Here is a 21,481-nt window from a genome sequence, read left to right on the forward strand (position 1 = left end):
TATCTGAAATCCCCAGCACCCGGCCAAGCAACGGGGGATAAAAAACAACACTCAAAAAAAGAGAAAGTCACCGGAGGAGTTCAGGGAAAACAAAATCCAACATGAAAAGGGGGAAAAAGTTTCAGAATTAGTGGACTGACTCAGCTAGGATGAGACAAACAAGGTTTACTGTGAGGTGTGCAGATAAATGCCCACATATGTAGAGAAGATAGAGAAAAGTTAACGAGTATGAAAATAACGTGATAATTCATCCATGTGACTACAGAGAAAATAATATCGACATAACTTGATCATAACGGTCTAGCTTGAAAGTTGTTAGCCATAACTGCCTTAGTCATCTCTTGATGACTTCTAAATTGTTGCCACGACAACCGAACCGGGGGAGACTTCCAGAGAACGGTAAGGGGAAGACAGGAAAGCTTCGCCCAGGACCGGGCTCTCCCACGTGCCAGCCTCCCCCTGGATCTCCCAGAAAAAAACGTTGGCCATACTGGAGTGATTATGGATGTGATTTGTGGAATTGAAATAGGACTATGTGCACTAGATTCATGTTTTTGCACAGTATTGCTGTACTTCTCATAATATCTCTCTCAAAGAATACATGTTATTCAAACAAATTGTTCTTTTTCGTGATTATTGGGATCAATACCCGACGCGTTGACCTCAGCCAGTGGTTTTAATAGAGGGGCCAGTGAACTTCAAAAGCGCTAGAGTTAAAATTACAATAGTTTTTGGCCGGCGGGAGGGCTTTCGGAGAAATCAACATGTTGGTGAACGTTAACAACCGTGACAGTTCCTCGTATTTGCAAGATGACCGCAAGGGAACGCGGAGAAACATGCACTTACTTGGAATCGCTGGTGACAACAGGGGCTCGAAAGTTGATTTTACTGCCGCCGCGATGAACCACGCGGATGTCTGAGTGTTCCACCATGTTTTCGCTGCGGGGCGGGGCCGCGGGCTCAACTTTGACCCTCACAACGTCTGTCTTTGTCTTGATAAACTGAGCAATGGCCCCACCAACAGGCCTGGAAGACAGGTGGCCAAGTACTTTACCCTAAATTTACTTGTATTCAACAAAGGAAAAAGCAGAACAAAACAAAACACACATTTTATGGGTCACAAAAAATGCGCAAAACAATCAAACAAAAATCAAACCAAGTGTAAAGCCATACTTCATCGTACATATTATTATTATTAAAAAAAAAAAAAAAAAAAAAAAAAAAAATATATATATATATATATATATATATATATACATATCATCACGTTTTCATTTATTACATTCATGGATGATTTTTGTCCTTTCCAAAGAGGCATTATTTATCTACATTCCAAACGTTTTAGCAGTAAAAAAAAAAAAAAAAAAAAAAAAGGCTAAACAATTAAATATCAAACAACACTTGTTTTAATCGATAAAACCCTCATATTAAAAAACTGAAACGATAACGGTTATGAAAATGAAGAAATAAAATCTGAACAACAAATACTATCTCCAACAGAAATGTTTTTTCTCTCAGGAATTTACGTCACTTCCGTTATGATTTCTCTTCTCCTTCCGATTAAAAATGAATTTAAATGAAAAAATATAATATCTGCAACGTAATAGATGAATGTTAAATATGAAAGTTAAAGAAATATTTCTCGTCGTCATGTTTACTCTTTCGGCAATATGACGTTAGTTCCGGGCGTCGAGTCGATAGGAGTCTGGCTGGGTCGAGAGTCGAGACTGCCAGAAATGCAAAGAAGAAGAAGTGGCTCTCCGTCGCCATGGCACTGATCGATTTTTGGGTACTCCACAACCCGGGGACGACTGAGCTCGAGTGGACACTATGACAACAGACAGTTACCCACGGCCAAAATGCAATTTTATAAGTAAGCGGCGAAGGACCATGACACTGACGACGCTGCTTTTTTACGGCACCGCTCTGGGGCTCCTCGTTGTCGGCCTGAGAGAGTTGCTCGCAGGCTTTGAGGAAAACCGATGCCGTATGACCTACATGTTCGAGTACCCCGAGTATCGGGTAGGTCGCAAATTACTTCTTGACTACTATGCATATCACTGAACATTGATTAACGTGGCACAGCAAAATGGCAAACGATTTGCACGTTGACATGATGACAACGCAGGTGTTGGAATTAAGGAAGAGGTGTATGTACAAGCTGTGTTCAGATGATCCTTCGCTAGCAAAATCCCTTGCACTTTTTGCACTTGACTTTTGATTTCAATGTTAGAACGGTGAAGATTTAGTTCAATCCTAGTCATTCTTTTAAATTTGGTAATAATCAAGCATAAACTGGAAGTCTTTAGGAACATCTTAAGTACAACACTGGCTATTGGCTTTCACGATTTCAAGTATCGACTCTGCTGTTGTCAAAATTCATTTTTCATCATTGGAAAGATATATGTTGTCTCATTGTGATCGACACAATCAAATGGATTGGACGTGAATCGCCGCTAGTGGATCTTCATCTGATCTGCTCTTATAAAAGATTTATGTGTACACACATTTTTGAGCAATTGAACAAACCGTTCCCTAAAAATGCATTTGTGCATATAGAGTAAAACAAGTTGAAAAAGTGGGTTATGTATGAACACTGACATAGCGGAGTCACTTTTTTATAAGGTGCTATTTGTGTCCCCAGTATAAATTAAGCTACATTTTCAGTAAAGGACAAATACTCATTCAACTTTTTTTGTCAATTGCTGTCTATTAAAATTCAAGGATAAAGGCTCCTAAATTTTATTTTTTAGAATTTATTTCAGGTGAAAAGGTTGTTATGGAATTTTGCTGCCCCCACTGTGTTTCGTTCAAATTCAGTCTATAAAATAACTAATATAAGTAGAAACAATTCCAAAATAATTATGATTTTATTGGCGTAGATAAACTATCGTTAATCATGTTTTTAAAAAAAATTAAAATCTATTTAAAAAAGAAAAAAAAAAAGTTTTCCGTTCTTCCCCAGTGTCACTGTCCAAGTGCCGATTACCAAAAGAGAATTCTGATAAGCGCAGCAGGTCTTTTGAACCGTCGACTTTGACATTTTAGTGTTGCCGTGTAGTCTGACTCTCATTTTGAAAATGATGGATGTTCGCCAGGCGAGCTGTCAAGTCCTCTGCAGAGAAATTTTACGAGTCTGGAACTCATGCCTCCATTTCTCGTTTCCCTGGTGGGCTTTCAAGCTTTTCCTGATCTAAGTGAAGTAATGAAAATACTTGTCAAGCAAGTCAGACGGGTCTTCTTTTTTTTTGTTTTTTTTTTGCCAACTCACATCAAGTGGCTCCAAACTGCTTTGATTTTGTGTGACGAGTAAATTGCTATTTGGTAATAAAATTCCAACTACCTGCGAAAATATGCTGAACTAAATGCAAATACGGTAAATAAAATACTTGTCGGTAAAATAATGCATTTTCAAATGCTGTCAATAAAATATTTTCTTTGTTTGCTTTGTTTCTCGCAAACATAGTACGATCATGACTAAATACAAAAGATTTTTCTCTTTAATCATAATACACTGTAAATAGCAAATCACAGCAAAACTGCCAGTAAATCTATGAATGAGTAGCTCAAATTGGAATATAAATAATAGGCAAAATTAAATATGAACACTTTGTTTTGTTCATACAAAAGTTCTCCTGTGTCACATACAGTATTGGAGACTCACATCAATACAATCCCAAAATCACCTTCTAAAAGAAAAAAAAAATGCCTCATTTAAATTGCAGTCATTGAGAAAAATCTTGCTGAGATGTCGCCAGGCCAGCTGTGTTCATCGCAATCTGGACTCACACCTTAAGTGAACACCTGTGCTTACATTATCTCCCCCAAACTCTTTTTCAAGCAGCTTAAAGTCATATGTGATGACAAGAATAACAATACAATACAGTATATTGGAACAGTTAAGCAGTCTCATGGGCAGTTACTGTATTGGAAATGAACAATGTGAATTTCAATCTTGCTGTGGCAATCCACAGTTTAAATCCATGTATGTACTGGTGTGTGACATGTGTAGCGTGTGCCGTTGCCTCGCCGCGTGTCCAGAATGTACCCGGCATACGGGCTCTATCTGTATGGCGAGGGTCTGTACGCCCAGGAGACACGTGACCTTCAACTCTATGGTGCCCCTGTTCTCTTCTTGCCTGGAAATGCAGGAAGTTACAAACAAGGTAAATGGTTAAGAAGGTTTAAAAAATACATGCTTCGACCATCTCTTGGAAACATCACAGTTTGGAATGTGTGTGAAACTAAATTTTGTTCTTTTGTTGTCACTCCAAAGTTCGTTCTCTCGGCTCGGTGGCCTTGAGGAAGGCAGAACGTGCAGAAGGTGGTCTACATTTTAATGTTTTCACCTTGGACTTCAATGAAGAACTGGTGGCCCTGTATGGCGGCAGTTTACGGCGGCAGACGCAGTTCCTATACGAGAGCGTCAAGGCCATTCTGGAACTTTACAAGGTCAGGCTTAAAATACTATCTACTCGTCAATTTTTCTGTTACAATACCTACAATCACAAATGTTTTATCTGACTACAAAAAAATGGCTTAAAGTTAATAGAAATATGTAAAAAAAAAAAAAAAAAAAGGTTTTATAAGAAGAGTGAAAAGACAAACATTTTGCACCAAAGATATTTGTCTTAGAGCAAGAAATTTCAGTCTATCAAATAACTATATGCAAATTACGCTATAACACAGTTAGGGAAATATATGCTGCAGCCAACTGCTGCTTGCTGTTTGCGTTTAGCACTTGAAGACACCTCCCAAGACCGTGGTACTTGTCGGCCACTCCATGGGCGGCGTGGTGGCTCGAGCACTGTTGATGTTGCCCCGAGTCAAATCCAATCTGGTTCGTTTTATCATCACCTACGCATCCCCTCACGTAGCACCAGTGCTGGTCCTGGACCCCTATCTGCAGGGTAATAGGAATCTGATACTCTGTGTAAGGATAATAGCTCAGTAAATTCTGTAGTGTCTTCACAGTAGTGTTGTTTTTTTTGGCAGATTTCTATTCATCACTGAAGATAAAATGGACAAAGCAGGCAGACGAGTTGAGAAACGTGACGGTGTTATCAATTGGCGGTGGATACCGTGATTTTCAAGTACGCTCAGGACTCACCTCCTTACCTTGTCCTCCAGGCGACACAAGTAAATTGTCCATGGTGGTAAGTTTGAACGAGGCAATGGTGGAACATCACTTATTTTCATACTAATTAAAAGTACATTCAGATTTACTGCAAGTGATCCAGCAAATAAAAACTACAACAATTAAGATATATTTGAACAGTGACCTGGTTTTTACATTTTATACGGCACTCCCATGAAAACTAAAAGCATAAACACTATGCTATGCTATAATCAGGTACAGAGTCCCGCGCCATCACATTCATAAGTTAACGGTCTCTTCCCGAAGCCCTAGCTTGGCAAACAATTGTTCGCTGTAGTTTGTTTTTAGGTGAAGAAAAATGAGGATTAAAGTGTTGTGCGCTATAGTCACATGAGAGCTACATAATCAACCTCTGGCTCTTAAGCGGAACATTACCTGCTGGCTATCGTCAGGAAAATTGCGTTTACACTTACAGTAAGTACCGGCACATGACCGGACTTCTCAGTATGTCTGAAAGAAGCTATAGTTACCTCCTGTGGAAAAAAAAAAGTTTGACATTTTCCTGACCCAAATCAAATAGAGCATGCGTACTGGAGACAAAACCTCTTCATTAATGTCAGTAATATCCAAATGTTCAACTCTCACTTGTTTCTACATGTTGTTGTTTTCCTTCCTAAGGCTACTGCAGTTCCGAGGACCTGGGTTTCCACTGACCACTTATCCATAGTGTGGTAAAGGAAACATTTTTTGAGTCTTTCTTTTATGCTATCAAACACACTGTGCATATCTTTTTTTCCCTCAGGTGCAATGAGCTCATTCTGGCTACTGTCAGGTCTTTCTTTGACCTCGTCGATCCTGAAACCAGACAGGTCAGTTTTGACTGATAAAGTATCAGTTTTGGAGATAATGGTAATTTTATTTATTTTATTTTATTATCTTTTTAAAGTTCACTGACAACACATCTAAGACAGTTGCTGTACTCAACCACCACTTCGTTCAGCACCCTGGCCGAACATTTGGAGACACTGAGGAAACCTCTATCTCCATGCTAGGTTCATTTTTTTGTTCGTCTGATGGAGTTTTAATCAATTCAATATCTTTAAAGTGATTTGAATTCTTTTGCACTATTGCAGATGCCCCAGAAGCTTGGAGTGAAGTGAATACATTGCGTCTGGCATATAGCACACCAAAGGTACTGTATATGTTGATCTAATGCATGAAAGACATTTGCTGCCTTTTCTGTGCCACTAAGTATTTGACCATGCTCTATTCTTCCAGGAAGCAGAGGTCAAATATTTTATGTTTGCCCTTTCAAGTCGCAGGAAGGCCTACAGTCATATCTACTGTCGGAGCAACAACCCGGTGCGTTTTTCATAAAACATGGTTACATTCTGATGGCTATTATCCTCTATAGTGATCTCCAACCACCGGGCCGGGGACAGGTACCAGTCTGTGGCGTATTTGCGACCGGGCCGCAGAGAAATAATAAATCATTTGTTAACGACAGCAGTCTGGCCTGTGCCTCTTGACAAATCAGTATGCCTGTCTACTTTATTGACTAATCCGAGTAGAGATTTGTGTACCTCGCCATCTAGTGGTTGGCCGCCATTACTGGGGTGTTTGCACAATTATAGCAGCCCAGCGTCAGTCAATGTAAACAGTAACGTTAGCTGCTGGTGGCTGTGTGCTGCGGGCGGCGATGTTTTTGGACAGTCTGGCCTGTGCCTCTTGACAAATCAGTATGCCTGTCTACTTTATTGACTAATCCGAGTAGAGATTTGTGTACCTCGCCATCTAGTGGTTGGCCACCATTACTGGGGTGTTTGCACAATTATAGCAGCCCAGCGTCAGTCAATGTAAACAGTAACGTTAGCTGCTGGTGGCTGTGTGCTGCGCGCGGCGATGTTTTTGGACAGCTTTTTTTAATGGGGAAAAGGCCACCTGCTGATCCAGAAGAGGATCCTACAACCAAGTCCATTCTGCATAATATGTGGCTAAAAGCTAGCAAACGAGGCAACAAAAGCGAATGCACTGAGAGCATCATACTTACGTACGAACCATATCGCTAAAGCCAAGAAACCTTTCACGAATTGAGAAGAACTCATTATGGCTGCGACCAAGGATATTAGCCGTCAAGTTTTAGGAGAGGACGCTGTTAAAAAGGTTCATTCAGCGCATGGGGAGTTACATTTTGCCTGCACTGAGTGTTCATTTTCAGTTCTGTCGTGTTATTTTATATTTACTGTAATTTTTTTCCACACATTGCAGGTCCATGGTGCAAAAAAAAGTTGGGGACCACTGCTCTAAAGGAGTGATTTCCAGACAGTGTGCCCATAATAGCTCATTGGGTGTGCCGAGTTAAATTATCTACTATCAATGAATTGGACAGACAATTGCCCATTTGAAATTAGACGTTTTGAATGAGAAATATGTGCCTTGGCTCAATCATTTTTACGAAAAATTCCTCTAAATCACAAGCAGTATGAAAGATGGATGCTAATACTGATTGGAAATTTTCACTGGCTCATATACAAATTGTTCAGTCTCTATAGTGTTTGGTCAAACCCCAAGTTGAGCACTTTCACCGATGCTCAAAGACGCTATCCAGTTAAAACAAAGAAACAAGGCAAACGACATGAGCAGAATGAAACAACAGATAAAACAACACAGAATTTTAAACCCCAGGTTATAAAAGTATGTAGGTTTTTCGATATATTTTTTGAATCTAGGAAGGTGTGAACATGTACAAGGGATTTAGGGAGTGAGCTCCATATGGAGGGGGCAACAATTGAGAAGGCTCTGTCCGCCGAGTTCGGTGTGTGTTATTTCAGGGGGCAGTGCAAGGATGTTTTCCGTCAGATGAGCAGCGGTGGGGGGTTGGGCAGTCTGCGACAGAGAAGGTCTGTGAAGTAAGGACAGTGGCCAAGTTATTCAATGTTTTGTGTGAAATTAGGAGGATTTTAAACTATCCTGTGGCTGATGGGTAGCCAGTGCAGATCGAAAGGTACAGAGGAGTTATGTGATCTCTAGAATGGGTTCGGGAGAGAAGAAGTGCAGCAGAGTTCTGGATATATTGTAGTTTATTGAGCAATTGATTGATTAAGCAATCGAGTAAGTGTTTTTATAGCTGTTGCACTAGTTATCAACAGGATCCAGTGTAAAACAGAAGACCCATGTTTTTTCTGGCAGTCTGTAATGAATTCACACTAAACTTTCCTGCCTTCAGATATTGTAATAGGTTTACTGAGATTTGAATTGTAGAGACACTTGGGAATGTATCTGAAGTAGGTATTGTAGCGGACCGCTTGGAATGATTTGACACGCAGAGAGCTTCGACGGGTGTTTTTATTTTTTTCATCATTCTTTCAGTTTTGGCTGACACTGAAAACTAGATAAATCCACAAAATGCAACACTGTCCTATTAAAACACAGTCCAACATCAAAAATCAAATACATTTTGCATTTCCTCCTACCTCCATCTGCCTTCCAAGGGTGCCATCTTCAATTGTACCAATCATACATCTCCACACTACAGACTCTTTGTACAAACACAGAAATACAATCAAAGAAATAGAACCGTAAATTCCCACAGCAGTAATAAACCTCACAATTGGTTTATAGACTTCCCGTCTACAATGCGCCTGCACTGCTTCTAGACAAGTGTAGCGTGCAGAAAAGTTTACACACAGGTGTGGGAAGTTACCACATTAAGATATAAACAGAAGCACAAGGTTGTACGCGGTGCGCTCTTCAAAATAAACGCGCAAAGAGGTGGAAGTGCCTGCAGAAATGCCCACAAAACAACATGCCCTTTACAGAGATGCTCTGAAATTAATATTATTGGCTGAAAATGAAAACTGAATATCAGAAAACTGAGGCTGATCAGTTTAAAAAAAAAGAAGAAAGAAAGCATCCTTTAACATATGCAGTAATCAATGGTGTTTCTAAAATATATTATCTCAGCTAAGCAATACTAAATTAAAATGTAATCTCTAAAGTGAGGAAGACTTAATCTTATGCATTGCTGTGCAACAGGATATGATCAGCTGGGTGTATGGCTGTGTGCGCCAGAGTGGTTCTTCCTGGTAAGCATGCCATTAGAGTGCACAAGCTTTCACATTCAACATGTAATATTGTCGCTGTCCTGTAGCACAGTAGATTTTTTTCTTTCCACAGTGAGCATGCAGTGGATTTGTCAAAGGGGACTGAGCTTCTGCCTCCATATAAGGTCAGTAAAGGAAATTTCTAGTCTAAGCTGTGCTGCCGTTCGATGTTTTTTTGATTTGTCATCCTCTTAAGGTCTTGATGCTTAGCCTCAGTGACTTGTCTTCGTACACTCATCTGGTGGTGTCAGCCTCCAACCTCAATGGCAAACAGGTTAGCTTTTAACACAGAATTACTTTCTTTATTCATAAATTGCATCTGTTCAGCGTTTCAGTCTGGAGATTACCTTGACCGGTCTTTTCTTTAAACTAAAGTTGTGTAAGATACAGAAATATATATCCAGGCAGTGTTGTTTTCGTCAACGATGACTATAACGAAAACATTTCGTCAACGAACACTTTTTTTCATGACGATGACAAGATGATAGCGAGCTAAAAACGTGTTTGGGAAACTAAAACATAACAACCCCATGCCAGTTTTTGTCTGACGAGACGAGAATGAGACGAAAATGCATTATGGTTTCGGTCACATGTTCACAATATGTAACATTTTATGTGTCGTTAGCCAGCATCGTAGCAGTGTCTGCTTGTGTCACTGTTGTGATGTGCTGTGATGTGTTTATTTTTGGAGTAAATGTTTGTAATTGTACAGACGAAAACAATGTTAGTAATTGTCGACTAAAACTAGTCGAAATTAGTCTTGAGTTTTCCTCAACAACAACTAGACCAAGATAAACAGATTTCGAAGTTACTAAAATATGACTAATAGATATTATCGTCCTTGAGACCAAGACGAGAAAATTCAAAGGGCTGCCAAAAACAACACTGTTTCCAAAACACTGTTTCCAGGAATAGAAGCTAAAGTTTTAAGCACTTCAATTCTATTGCTATCTTAAATACTAACAGTAAACTAACAGAAATGTCCTCACCTTTTCTCTACCTGTAGGGTGGTTGCTATTAAATTCACTTTTGGTTTGTGGATTGCAGTTTATGGTGGAGTGTGAGTGGCAAAGGCAACAATCTCTTACTCAGTCGATTGCTGTTCCACATGTTCTCTCTTTAGGTAAGATGCTCTACCTTCTCTGATTTCCATTTGTGACAATACAAATATTTTTCTTCTAGGCATAGACTTCATAATGTAATTGACAGGGTGCGGGGCCGATAAATAGGGGGCTGCATTATTGGCGAGGCCATCAAAGCTGACCGAGTGGAATCACAGACAAAGAGCTTTTATCAGTGAAAATTCATGTGAAAAAAAATGCTTAAATCCCTGAATTCTTTATAGATATAGATGTAAAACAGTCTCGAATCTTGGTTAAAAAAAAAACGTGAAGGTAGCATTTATTATATGTAAATTTGTCGAATGTACGGCTCGTATTTAAGTTCACTGTGGCGCTGCCTTACCAAAACCAAGAGCTTTTTACGTTGAAATCCTCGTGAATAAATGCTTAAATTCCTGATTTCTTTATGGATATGGATGTAAAACAGTCTTGATTCTTGGTTAAAAGCAAAAAAAACAAAAAAAATGTGCAAGTAGCATTTATTTTACGTAAATATGTCGAATGTGCGGCTCATCTTTAAGTTCACTGTGGCGCCGCCTTACCACAACAAAGCTTTTTAGGTTGAAATTCTCATGAATAAATGCTTAAATCCCTCAATTCTTTATACATATGGACGTAAAACGGTCTCCATTCTTGGTTAAAAGCAAAAAAAAAAAACGTGCAGGTAGCATTTATTTTACGTACAGTGTATCACCAAATTGAGTACACCCCTCGCATTTCTGCAGATATTTAAGTATATCTTTTCATGGGACAACACTGACAAAATGACACTTTGACACGGTGAAAAGTAGTCTGTGTGCAGCTTATATAATAGACTTCATTTATTTTTCCTTCAAAATAACTCAAAATATAGCCATTAATATCTAAACCACAGGTAACACAAGTGAGTACACAGCATGGGAACTACGTACATCCCTAAATGTCCAAATTGAGTACTGTTTGTCATTTTCCCTCCAAAATGTCGTGTGACTCATTACAGGAGTGATGTCAGCATTGCTGCAGAAATTGAAGAGGTGGGGGGGGGGGCTCATTCCCACCACCATACTTGACTGTAGGCATGACACACTTATCTTTGTACTCCTCACCTGGTCGCCGCCACACAGGTTTGAGACCATTGGAATCAAACAAAAGAATCTTCGTCTCATCAGACCATAGGACATGGTTCCAGTAATCCATGTGCTTTGTTGACACGTCTTCAGCAAACTGTTTGCGGGCTGTCTTGTGTACCGTCTTCAGAAGAGGCTTCCTCCTGGGGTGACAGACATGCACACCAATTTGATGTAGAATACGGCGTATGGTCTGAGCACTAACAGGCTGACCCCCTACCTCTTCAATCTCTGCAGCAATGCTGACAGCACTCCTGTAACGAGTCACATGACATTTTGGAGGCATTTTGAAGCAGTACTCAATTTGGACATTTAGGGATGTACATAGTTTCTAAGGGGTGTACTCAATTTTGTTGCCAGGGGTTTAGATATTAATGGCTATATTTTGAGTTATTTTGAGGGGAAAATAAATTAACTCTGTTGTATAAGCTGCACACAGACTACTTTTCATTGTGTCAAAGTGTCATTTTTAGGTGTTGTCCCATTAAAAGATATACTTAAATATCTGCAGAAATGCGAGGGGTGTACTCACTTTTGTGATACTGTAAATATTGCGAACTATGGTGCCAATGACTTAGCGGCTAACTTCTCCAGTTTTTTCACAACGTTTCAAAATGCATGCATGGTACGAAAAATATAATAATTACCTTGAATCCTCGAACAAATCACTCCTGAGACGATCCTTCTGTTTGTATGTGGTACAGCTTTCGTACTTCTTAAACAGAAATCCACTGTTAGTTCGCTGCCTGCGTGTGTTTTTGAATAGCTCCTCTTTTTGTGGGCGGCCCCCTGCTTGAAGGAGTTGCGCAGTGCATGGCCGAGCTGACCCGTCAATAATGATGATGTCTATGTTCTAGGTTTGACAGTCAGTGAAGTTACTGTGAACTACACTGGACTTCTTCACACAATTGAGCTGAAAGACTTTCATGAGGTATAACACGTTGACATCTTATCCTGAGTTTGTCATTGGATTATGAGCATCTTTTGTGCATTCAGGTCTACCAGGCTTTCCGAATTAACATTGCAAGTCAGTGTAAGTCTCAGAAAGGTAAGGCATATTACATTTTGTTTGATTTAATCAAGCCTCACGTGATGAAAGTAACAAAACCTTTCCTGCGTGTTTTGTTTACCAGTTAGTGGACTGCTTAGTGTCTACAGAATGAAGGTACCATGGTTCATGGAGGACTTTTTAACAACAGCCAGGTTAGTGATTATTTGGGAATGCTGCCAAGTTGGCAGTCACATTTACCTTCTGACTACATGTGGTTATTCCACTAGTGTGCCTTCAGTGACGGAAATATCTGGGATGCTGCACACTAATCGTCCAAACAACATGGTGCAGTCACATGTCCTCCTTTATCTCCACACTGCACCCAACTGCCAATATAAAGTGCGTATGCCGACTTTCCAGCAATTCACTGACCCACATTTACTCCTCCAATAGGCTATATCCATTTCTCAGGGACAGAGTCTGAAGAAAAACTCATGATAAACATTACAGTATTTGTTTTATTGTTGACTCTTTCAGTGCCACCTGCGATGATGATAATTGTCCAGTCGTGTGGCTCTTTTCACCCTTCTGCTGCAGTTTTAAAATGAGTTGGTCACTAGTCGACTTTCAGTCCATTTGAACTGTTCAAATGGACTGAACGTCTATCATTGTCAGTGGAGGCCAAGCCAATGAGTTAATGCTATTACAAGCGATTGTAATACATACTTGATGCTTTGCATCTCAGAAGTCACCATACAATAAAGATTATTCCACTATTTTTCATGTAAATATCCATTGAAATATTTTGTTTTAATGTACAGAACTCAAAAAAAAAAAAAAATTAATTATTGAAGAATTTAATGTTTTAATTTTTATTGTCTAAAAATATTTGAAATAATTAATCTAAATCGTAGCAGCAAAAGCCAGTGTATAAATGACAACTGTAAAATGGGTCAATTTGACCTGCAGCATTACATCAGGAACTTTTTTTTTTGTTTGTTTGTTTACCTCGCACATGATCCCTAATCTATGTTTTATCTTTTCTAAGGTTACCGTCAGGACGTCATTAACAAAGGTGTTGGGACAGGTAATTGTTTCTCATTTGTTTGTATTAATTCATCAGCTGCCATTTGAAATGTTTTAATAAATATTTATTGAAATTATGTGCATCATGGTCAACTGCTTCCTACCATGAGTGTTGAGGTGGGATCATCTCAGAATAAAAGCTTTGGTTAGCACGTTGGCAACCCGACAGTTAAAAGCCATATGTCGCTTCTAAAGTTTATGGTTTACCTTAATCCACACTAATGAGCCGTTTCTTCTCACAGGTCGTGCGTTTCTTTCTCCCAATGATTCCAGTGTACACGACTGTGACCCTCCTGCTGGCCTTCGGTGCTCAACTGTCCACCATCCGAAAGTCACAGGGAGCTGCACCAATGAGCCTCGTGCTCTGCAAAGGCCTCCAACCACACAAAATTACCCTGTGTATTTCTATCCTACACATTCTATTTAGGTAGGCTTGGTGAAGCTCATGTGCACTCGTACATAAAGTTAAAGAAGTCATTAAGTCTTGTCTCCCTTTCAGTCGGTTAAAAGCCTCGTGGTCAATTAGCCTTCCACTGGACATTGCCCCTCCCATTTTCCCTGATGCAGCGGTTCTTGACACGTCTCTGGACTGGCCGTACTTCCTGCATCCGCTCCTTTACATCTTGGGTGCTGCTGTGGCATTCTGGAGCAGCGCACTGCTACGACTCGTCACGCGGCTGTTTTCGTTTATGTTAGCCCTGCTTTACAGGTACCAAAAATGTTTGACACAGCCGTGGGCTCATTTTTAATTGCTTTTTGAACGAAACCCTACAAAATAAACATGAAACAAGCGAATTCATGCAAGAGCTGCGTATGACTTGCTAGGTTAGCCAGTTGCAGATTGAAAGTAGAAATGTTAATTTCATCACTATTGTAACATTACCCACACATTCCCATCACATTTTTATGTTGGAATAATGAAAAATAACCTCATAAAAAAGTTTATTTTGATGTTACATATGTAGCTGGTCACTTTTTTGATGTGCAGTATCAAAATTCTTATTAATAATGAATTTTTCCATTTTCAAAGACCGTCCATCTCAAGAGACTGCGGCACTCTGCGCCCTTGGATGCAGATCACCATTACGTTCTTTCTGATGTTCATGGGCCTTAAAACCTGTGGAGCTCTGGCCATCATGGCTGCCTTTGCTTTTCACCTGTACAGGGTATGCATGGATGCTCTACACGTCATCTTAGTCCTAGTGTTATGGCCACATTTTAATATATATTCTTCACAAATTTTTGAATTATAATAACTTGTTGAATTGACTCCGGTATTGCTATTCTTGGGCACACTATAACAGAGTGGTTTGTTGAGCATATTTGTTCTTGTGTTTTCAGGTACTGAGGCTACAGATGACCGAGCGATCCATGCGTCACATCCTCAATCTGGTAAAACAACCTGAAAGCATAACTACTATTATAACATATAAAGAGCTAGTATTTAGTGTTCCCACAACTCTTTATAGGCACCTCATAAACACAAAGAAAATTTCATAATGGAGACCAACGTAAGCAATGACGAGACATTGCTGTCAGAGAGAGTGCTACGGGAGGCCAAAGATGACCTGCAGCTCCACCTGTGTCTGTCGGCGCTCTTTACTGTACCTGTGTTGCTCAGTGGACCCTCGCTCATCTACTGGGGCCGCAACCTGAGGTACAATGTTCAAAATGCGTGTTACCCAAAATGATTATCCTGTGGCATCACAGTGCTCTCTATTCTTCTGCAGGCACTATACTCAGCTCGATCCTGATCCTTGTAGGCTGTACTTGTTACCGTTGATCATTGCATACGTGCTGCTTATAAACTGCGACACTCGGACGCTAGCCAAAAGGTATTTGCTGACGCCCCTTTTCTTAACATACCGACATGATTGCAATTCGTTGTTGTTGTTGTGTGTTTTTTTCCAGTAAACTGCTGCAACTGACATCAATGCTACCATTGCCCATTTCTGCCGCTATGGTGTTCTTGACTCCGCTCCACCTCTACAGACTGACGTACTTCTTGTTGGGGGTCCTTATTCCTCTGGTGTTATGTTGCCTTCTATGACGGTACCAGTTTTTTATGGATTTTTTTTTTGTTTTTTTGTTTTTTTTGCGAAAAGTCTTCTTTGTTGAAGCTCTTTTTGGGTGAATACTTGATCCTGTTTTATTTTTGTTTGCCTTGAAGCTGAGCCATAGGCATACATTAACACCTTCTCAATATGCAGTGGTACCTCAACTTAGGAGTGACAAGAATTATTTAACTCATTCAGTGCCAAAGACCTTATCATGCAAACGTTTCATGTCAAAGCCTAAGCCTCACTGCCGATGCCTTCAAAGGAGCGTGCTGGCAACTGAACAGTAGGCCAGAGTGTTTAGCATAGTTGTCTGCGCTCTCCGCTGCCATTATGGCAGCCTGGGTTCAATCCCCGTTTGTAAAAAAAAAAATATATATATTAGTTATGTTAAGCACATTCAAGTAATATTTTTACCTTGAGTATATTTGTGAAGGCCAAACGATTTTTTGGAAATTGCCTTAGCATAATGGCTGTCGCAAATGGCTGTAAATGGGGCTCTGTCTCTTTAAGAACCTCCTTCCCTACACCGATGCGCCTCTTTCACTAATTAATTCTCCAAGTGCGCAAACACACACACCTACACACACACATCCGGCTTACTTTTGTTTTCGGAGGGATGTTTTTGGACAAATTAGAGAAAGTTCAATTTTATAATAGTGTTTTTTTTTTAAAAGGGCAACGGAAAATATTGGCGACGTGGACAAATATGGCAACTGCTGACAAGTGTTGGCACTGGTACCTCCGATTTGACAGCAAGATAAGATTTTGAGGAATAAAACGTTAGAGCATTAAAAAGAGGGTATTCCTTTCAGGGCATGGGGGCATAAGTATTAATTGCTGCGTGCCATTTTGTCAAATTACAACAAAGAATGTTCTAATCCTCTTCGTTCCGTGTGGAACATAAGGCCATGACTATCAAAAGTTTACTGTGTACTGACTACAACCGTTTACGGCTTAATTCATATATTGGTGTCTTTTTTTTGAATGATGCCAACATCTAGACCAGTGCATGTCATTGCTCCTTTTTTGCATTTTCCCTTTTGCTTTGACTTGCCACTTTTATGTTTGTATGAACTGATTTATACCTGTTCCAATGAACTGCTCCAACACATCAGTGACAAGTTCCCCCCCCCCCACTCAATAGACGTCATAAAGCACATTTCATATAGTTAACACCCATGACCAGATGTCAGTCCTCTAAATTTGGCGACAATGATGTAGCTTAACTAAATCAGTGATAGACTTTATATACCTTTTGAAACAACCCATCTATTATAACTAGTTCTTCATCCTGTACAAGTAAGTGGTGACACTTTGCAGCCATAGCTCTGTGCCCAATCCACGTGGAGGCCCAGTTTACCCAAATTTTACATTTTGAATCCCTCTCCAACCTGGGCCCCTGCGAATGCCCCGCCAGTCCTTCCTCAAGCTCCACCCTTGTACCAATCCATTTGAGCTGCCAGCCCTCCCAGTTCAATTAGCGAATGAGTTAATTATGCTATTAATGTTTTTTTTTTTTTTTTTTTTTTTTTTTTTAATCATATGCAATATTTGGGAAGCAAATTTCTACCACAACATGAAAATAAATTTCAGTAACATGCAATACACCTTGAGAATTTCATGTTACTATTTTGATCATGATAAATTTCTCATCATAACATAGGTTTTAAGTTATAACGCAAAAAGACATCACGGAAACTATTCAACTGGTATGTTGAGGCATCACTGCATTTGAATGAAAAACGTCAGTCTTGGAGCATGTGGAATATTTTGTTGCCAATTAGGATCAGTCTGGTTAACCCAGTTTGCCTTCCACTGTATATGAATGGCTCTACCCATCTTGGCAACCACGTTAAGCTGCTGATACGTATATCTTTATCGGCAGGGTTTCACTGGTTTTTAAGTTGTTGTCTTTTTTCGTCGTAATACTGTTTAAAGTCCTACACTGCCTTTACCGACGGACTGTTGAAACTTGGCCTCATCTCTTGCCAGTTATCATGCATTCCACAAGAGAACCAAAAGTGACCCGTGTTTATACACACAATCAAATGCAGTACAAAACTACACATTTGAACAGAACTGAAGAGATAGTGTTAACAGAAAAAGTGAATTTTGAATGTCTACTGTCCAAATTGTGGGGTCACTGGAGTGCCCGACTACCCATTAAGTCTGAAACGACGCCTTGATAAATCAGTGACCCAATTATTTGAATACAAGCAATAGAAAGCTGTTTCTATAGTTTCCCCTTAATTTGGGAGGCTGAATCTTTTCAAGTTGAACATCAGGTGACCGTTGTCTGTGTGGACACCAAATGCCTTCAGACCCTGAACGGGGTGCAGATTTTCTGTCATTTCTCAGACCTTGGAGCATAGCGCTCACATCCGCAGCATCCTGCACGCTACAGCGACTCCATTGCTCTTCAAATGGTTATTTGTAGTCTCTGCCAAGCGACACAACTGCCATCATTATGAGACGATGTTGTTTTACTGGCAAGCATCTCTGGTTTCATCAAATATACATGTTTGATCTAATGAATGTGTCCATGTTGTGGATATTTAGTCAAGTAAATCATTCCTTAAATAGTCTTTTTTTCTTTTTCTTTTTTTCAAAAGTGACTGTTAATGGTACAATAAACCCAATTGTGTCTATAATACATACATATGCAGCAAATTTGGCTGATTATCTGATACTGCTCTATTTGATTGTATTTGTCGTTTTACCAATCATTCTGGACACTAAACAATATTTAATTTTCATATTAATGCACAAAATGACCAAAAGACTGAGGGTGAAGAGAGACTAAGCAGAAGCAAATTATCACAACTGGTTTTGTGCACCGTATATTCCCATGCATATGAAATTGTATGTCATTGCTTTGCTCCCTCTTGTTTTGTCCATTTCAGAGGAACAGCACAAACCTTGGGTCGGTCACTTCGACCGGGTGTATTCACTAATGCAAACGTGTCCTCCTAACCATGATAATTTAACTTGCAAGAAGTTTGGATTACACGTTTTATATGTTGATAGCATAATAAGAGGGATAACCATCTGTGCTAACCGTGCACTTCATGAGCAGGGTGCATGATATTATTTAACTTAATTTGAAGTGCCTCTTTGTAAAAAGAACAACCTGTAGGAAAGGCAGCAAGTGGGACTCTGTTGCAGGATTTTGTTCAAAGATACTGTCATAATATATACTGTTATAAAAAGCTGTGTAATGTTGTGAGGAAAAAAATGAATGATGTGCCATTTTTTTGTGTTTGCTTTTTGCGTGTATTTGAATGTCTTCACTGTGCAGTGATATGGGTTTTATGGAACTTAATCAAATTTGGAGCAAGGCTGATTTGATCTGCTCATGTCTGGTTTGGTGTATGTGTGTGTTTAACACCCTCCAAAAAGGAATTCACTATAATCATGGACTGTGAATATAGTTATGTAGAACCTGCAAGTACTCCAATGTGGTTACTGCGTGGTTCAGGCCTGTACACAATGTAATTCACTACATTATTTTTGTGATCTCTTGCATAACTAAAAGGACAAGTGACAAATTAAAAATACATTGTTTTTATTTTTTTAATGTCCAACTAAAATTATCAAAATAGTATGGACCAAAAATGTATCAATGACATTTGGGCAGCATTTTATTGCAACCTGCATAACATATTCCATCCAAGAGACCATGGATGTAGCAAAACGACTTTAGAGTATTTTGATAACATTTAAAGAAGGTACAATATTTAAAGGAGTATTAGCAAAAATGAAGGATAGATTTTTGTTTTGTGGTTTAAATAAAATCTCAGCATTGCTGCAGATAAACAGGACACATGAGAGGTGTGAAAATCAGTTGCTGCAGCATACTGGCTGTTAATGACCACTAGATGGTGGCCTCCTCCATGCCGATGACTTAATTTGAACACACGTTGCCAGAGTTTATTTCCAATGTAACCTATAACTACAGTGCTGGCCAAAAGTATTGGCACCCCAGCAATTCTGTCAAATAATGCTCAATTTCTCCCAGAAAATGATTGCAATTACAAATGCTTTGGTAGTGATATCTTCATTTATTTTGCTTGCAATGAAAAAAATAAAAAAACTACAAAAGAGAATGAAAAAAAATTAAATCAGTATCATTTTACACAAAACTCCAAAACAGGCCCGGATCTAGGTTTACCCACCAGAGTGGACACCCCCAATGCAGGCTTTTTTTACACTCTGCATTTCTCTGGGCTTGGGACCGGTGCAAGTAGGACACTGGCTTGTGTCCCGTTGAGGCTGCATTAATTTTTGGGGGGTTTATTTTTATTTTTTTCCCATTCATCTATCTACTGATTCTCGCAGTCGGCGTGATGTCACGATGACGTCATCTGGCATTGCAACATGTCGCCATTTTGAGAGGGGGGCACGCACAGGTAAACATCCGTAGATAAACGTCTGAAATTCATATATTTCAGCTGTGTTTTGCGTCTTTTTTTTTTCATAAAAATGTCTTAAACATGACTTATTATTATCGCGAGTCACTGCCGTGACGCGAGGAGGCGATACAACTTAAAATTTGCGTGTATTGGCCTGCAAAGCTGCCCATACAAAGACGCAGCTGATAGCTGGATAAACAATCCAAAAGAATTGCCTGCAGTGGAGTTGGGGAAACATCTACAACTACCTCATAAAGTCACCCAGTAAGTTGACCTTAATCAATTACGTGGAATATGTACTGTGTGGAACGAAGAAAAGTGGTAGTATATATGGAGTGATTATTTCTGCCGTAACTGGTGATTCCCCTCCAAGCGTTATTTAGCCATGAACACGTCACGGCAAAATAACCAATTCCCACCAGGCCAATAATATACCGATTGACCTATCAGAGCAGTTCACGGCAAAAGAAAAATAACGCTTTGCGAATTGTCGGTTACGGTAATAATAACCACTGCCTAGTCTATTGAATCATAGCAGCTAATTGGGGCAAAAAAAAAAAAAAATCGATTAAAGCTTACTCACCAGTAATAAAATGTCGGCTGCAAACGTAAATGTGCCTGGATTTAGGTTCCCACTGGCGAGAATGGTCCACAGAACAGTCTCCTTTTATTGTTCCTCAGTTGATTGCTTTCAGCCATTTGCTTGTCCTTTTCTCATGAGGAAAAATGAAGAATTTCAAATGCGGCTCCGAACTCTTCCTTGTGTTACAACCCACAACACGGCAACTTTTAGTCATTCCGATGGGAAAAAAAGACCGCAAATAAGACAAAAGTTCAACGCGCTTGTACTACAATACAAAACAAAGCAACTGCTTGTGACTCGTGTTTTGCCCCCATTTCAATATGGCGACGCTTTGTTGTGGCTGGTGACGTCATTGATGTCCGGATGTCCGACTGCGAGAATGTGTCTGGAGGAGAGAGAAGAAGCGCGCGGATAACAAACGAGGTTGGAAAAACAACATGTTTTGGTGATTGCTTGTTCGGCGTGGTTGCGGCCAACAGTAACCGTTAATCCTGCAATAAAAAAGTAGGCGAGACCAACTTTCCTTGCGTTCTCTATATCCAGTGCGACGCTACAATAGATATTCCCGACATTTTGATTGGGTGGGCATGACTCACGTCTGGGTGGGGTCATAATGCCATGCACACAGTCAAGCAATCCAGTCCCAGAGGCAGCAAAGCAACCCCAAAACATTAGGGAACCTCCACCATGTTTGACTGTGGGGAACGTGTTCTTTTCTTTGAAGGCCTCGTTTTTTTCCCCCTCCAACCTAGCTTTTTTATGTCTCTGGGTCAGAAGTGGGGTCATCATTGGTATCCTACCATTGCCCCTTTTCATTCAGACGCGGACAGATAGTACGAGTTGACACTGTTGTACCCTCGGACTGCAGGACAGCTTGAACTTATTTGGATGTTAGTCGAGGTTCTTTATCCACCATCTGCA

The 21,481-nt window shown here is 39.8% G+C and overlaps 2 protein-coding genes across 2 annotated transcripts in view; one reads left to right on the forward strand and one right to left on the reverse strand.

Moving 5' to 3' along the window:
- Positions 1–1,786, reverse strand: part of wdr75 (WD repeat domain 75) — a 22,806-nt gene extending 21,020 nt beyond the window's left edge. The window contains exons 1-2 of the mRNA XM_057852471.1: positions 1,659–1,786; positions 847–1,026 (exon numbers count right to left, since the gene is read on the reverse strand). Coding sequence (XP_057708454.1) covers positions 847–932 — 86 coding nt within the window. The 5' untranslated portion in view covers positions 933–1,026; positions 1,659–1,786. The remainder of the gene's footprint in view (positions 1–846; positions 1,027–1,658) is intronic.
- On the forward strand, positions 1,549–21,149 carry pgap1 (post-GPI attachment to proteins inositol deacylase 1). The gene is made up of 26 exons (XM_057852470.1): positions 1,549–2,022; positions 4,013–4,166; positions 4,277–4,452; positions 4,739–4,910; positions 4,996–5,156; positions 5,777–5,829; positions 5,901–5,967; positions 6,045–6,150; positions 6,232–6,290; positions 6,377–6,460; positions 9,134–9,183; positions 9,275–9,326; positions 9,398–9,475; positions 10,249–10,324; positions 12,286–12,359; positions 12,425–12,476; positions 12,562–12,631; positions 12,707–12,818; positions 13,468–13,506; positions 13,748–13,932; positions 14,005–14,214; positions 14,536–14,671; positions 14,847–14,897; positions 14,975–15,162; positions 15,236–15,340; positions 15,417–21,149. Exons 1-26 carry the CDS (start codon positions 1,831–1,833, stop codon positions 15,553–15,555), a joined length of 2,841 nt encoding a protein of 946 aa, XP_057708453.1. The 5' UTR covers positions 1,549–1,830; the 3' UTR covers positions 15,556–21,149.
- The last annotated feature ends 332 nt before the right edge of the window (positions 21,150–21,481 follow it).

The sequence above is a fragment of the Corythoichthys intestinalis genome, chromosome 12 (genome assembly GCF_030265065.1).
Source record: "Corythoichthys intestinalis isolate RoL2023-P3 chromosome 12, ASM3026506v1, whole genome shotgun sequence".
NCBI lineage: Eukaryota > Metazoa > Chordata > Actinopteri > Syngnathiformes > Syngnathidae > Corythoichthys > Corythoichthys intestinalis.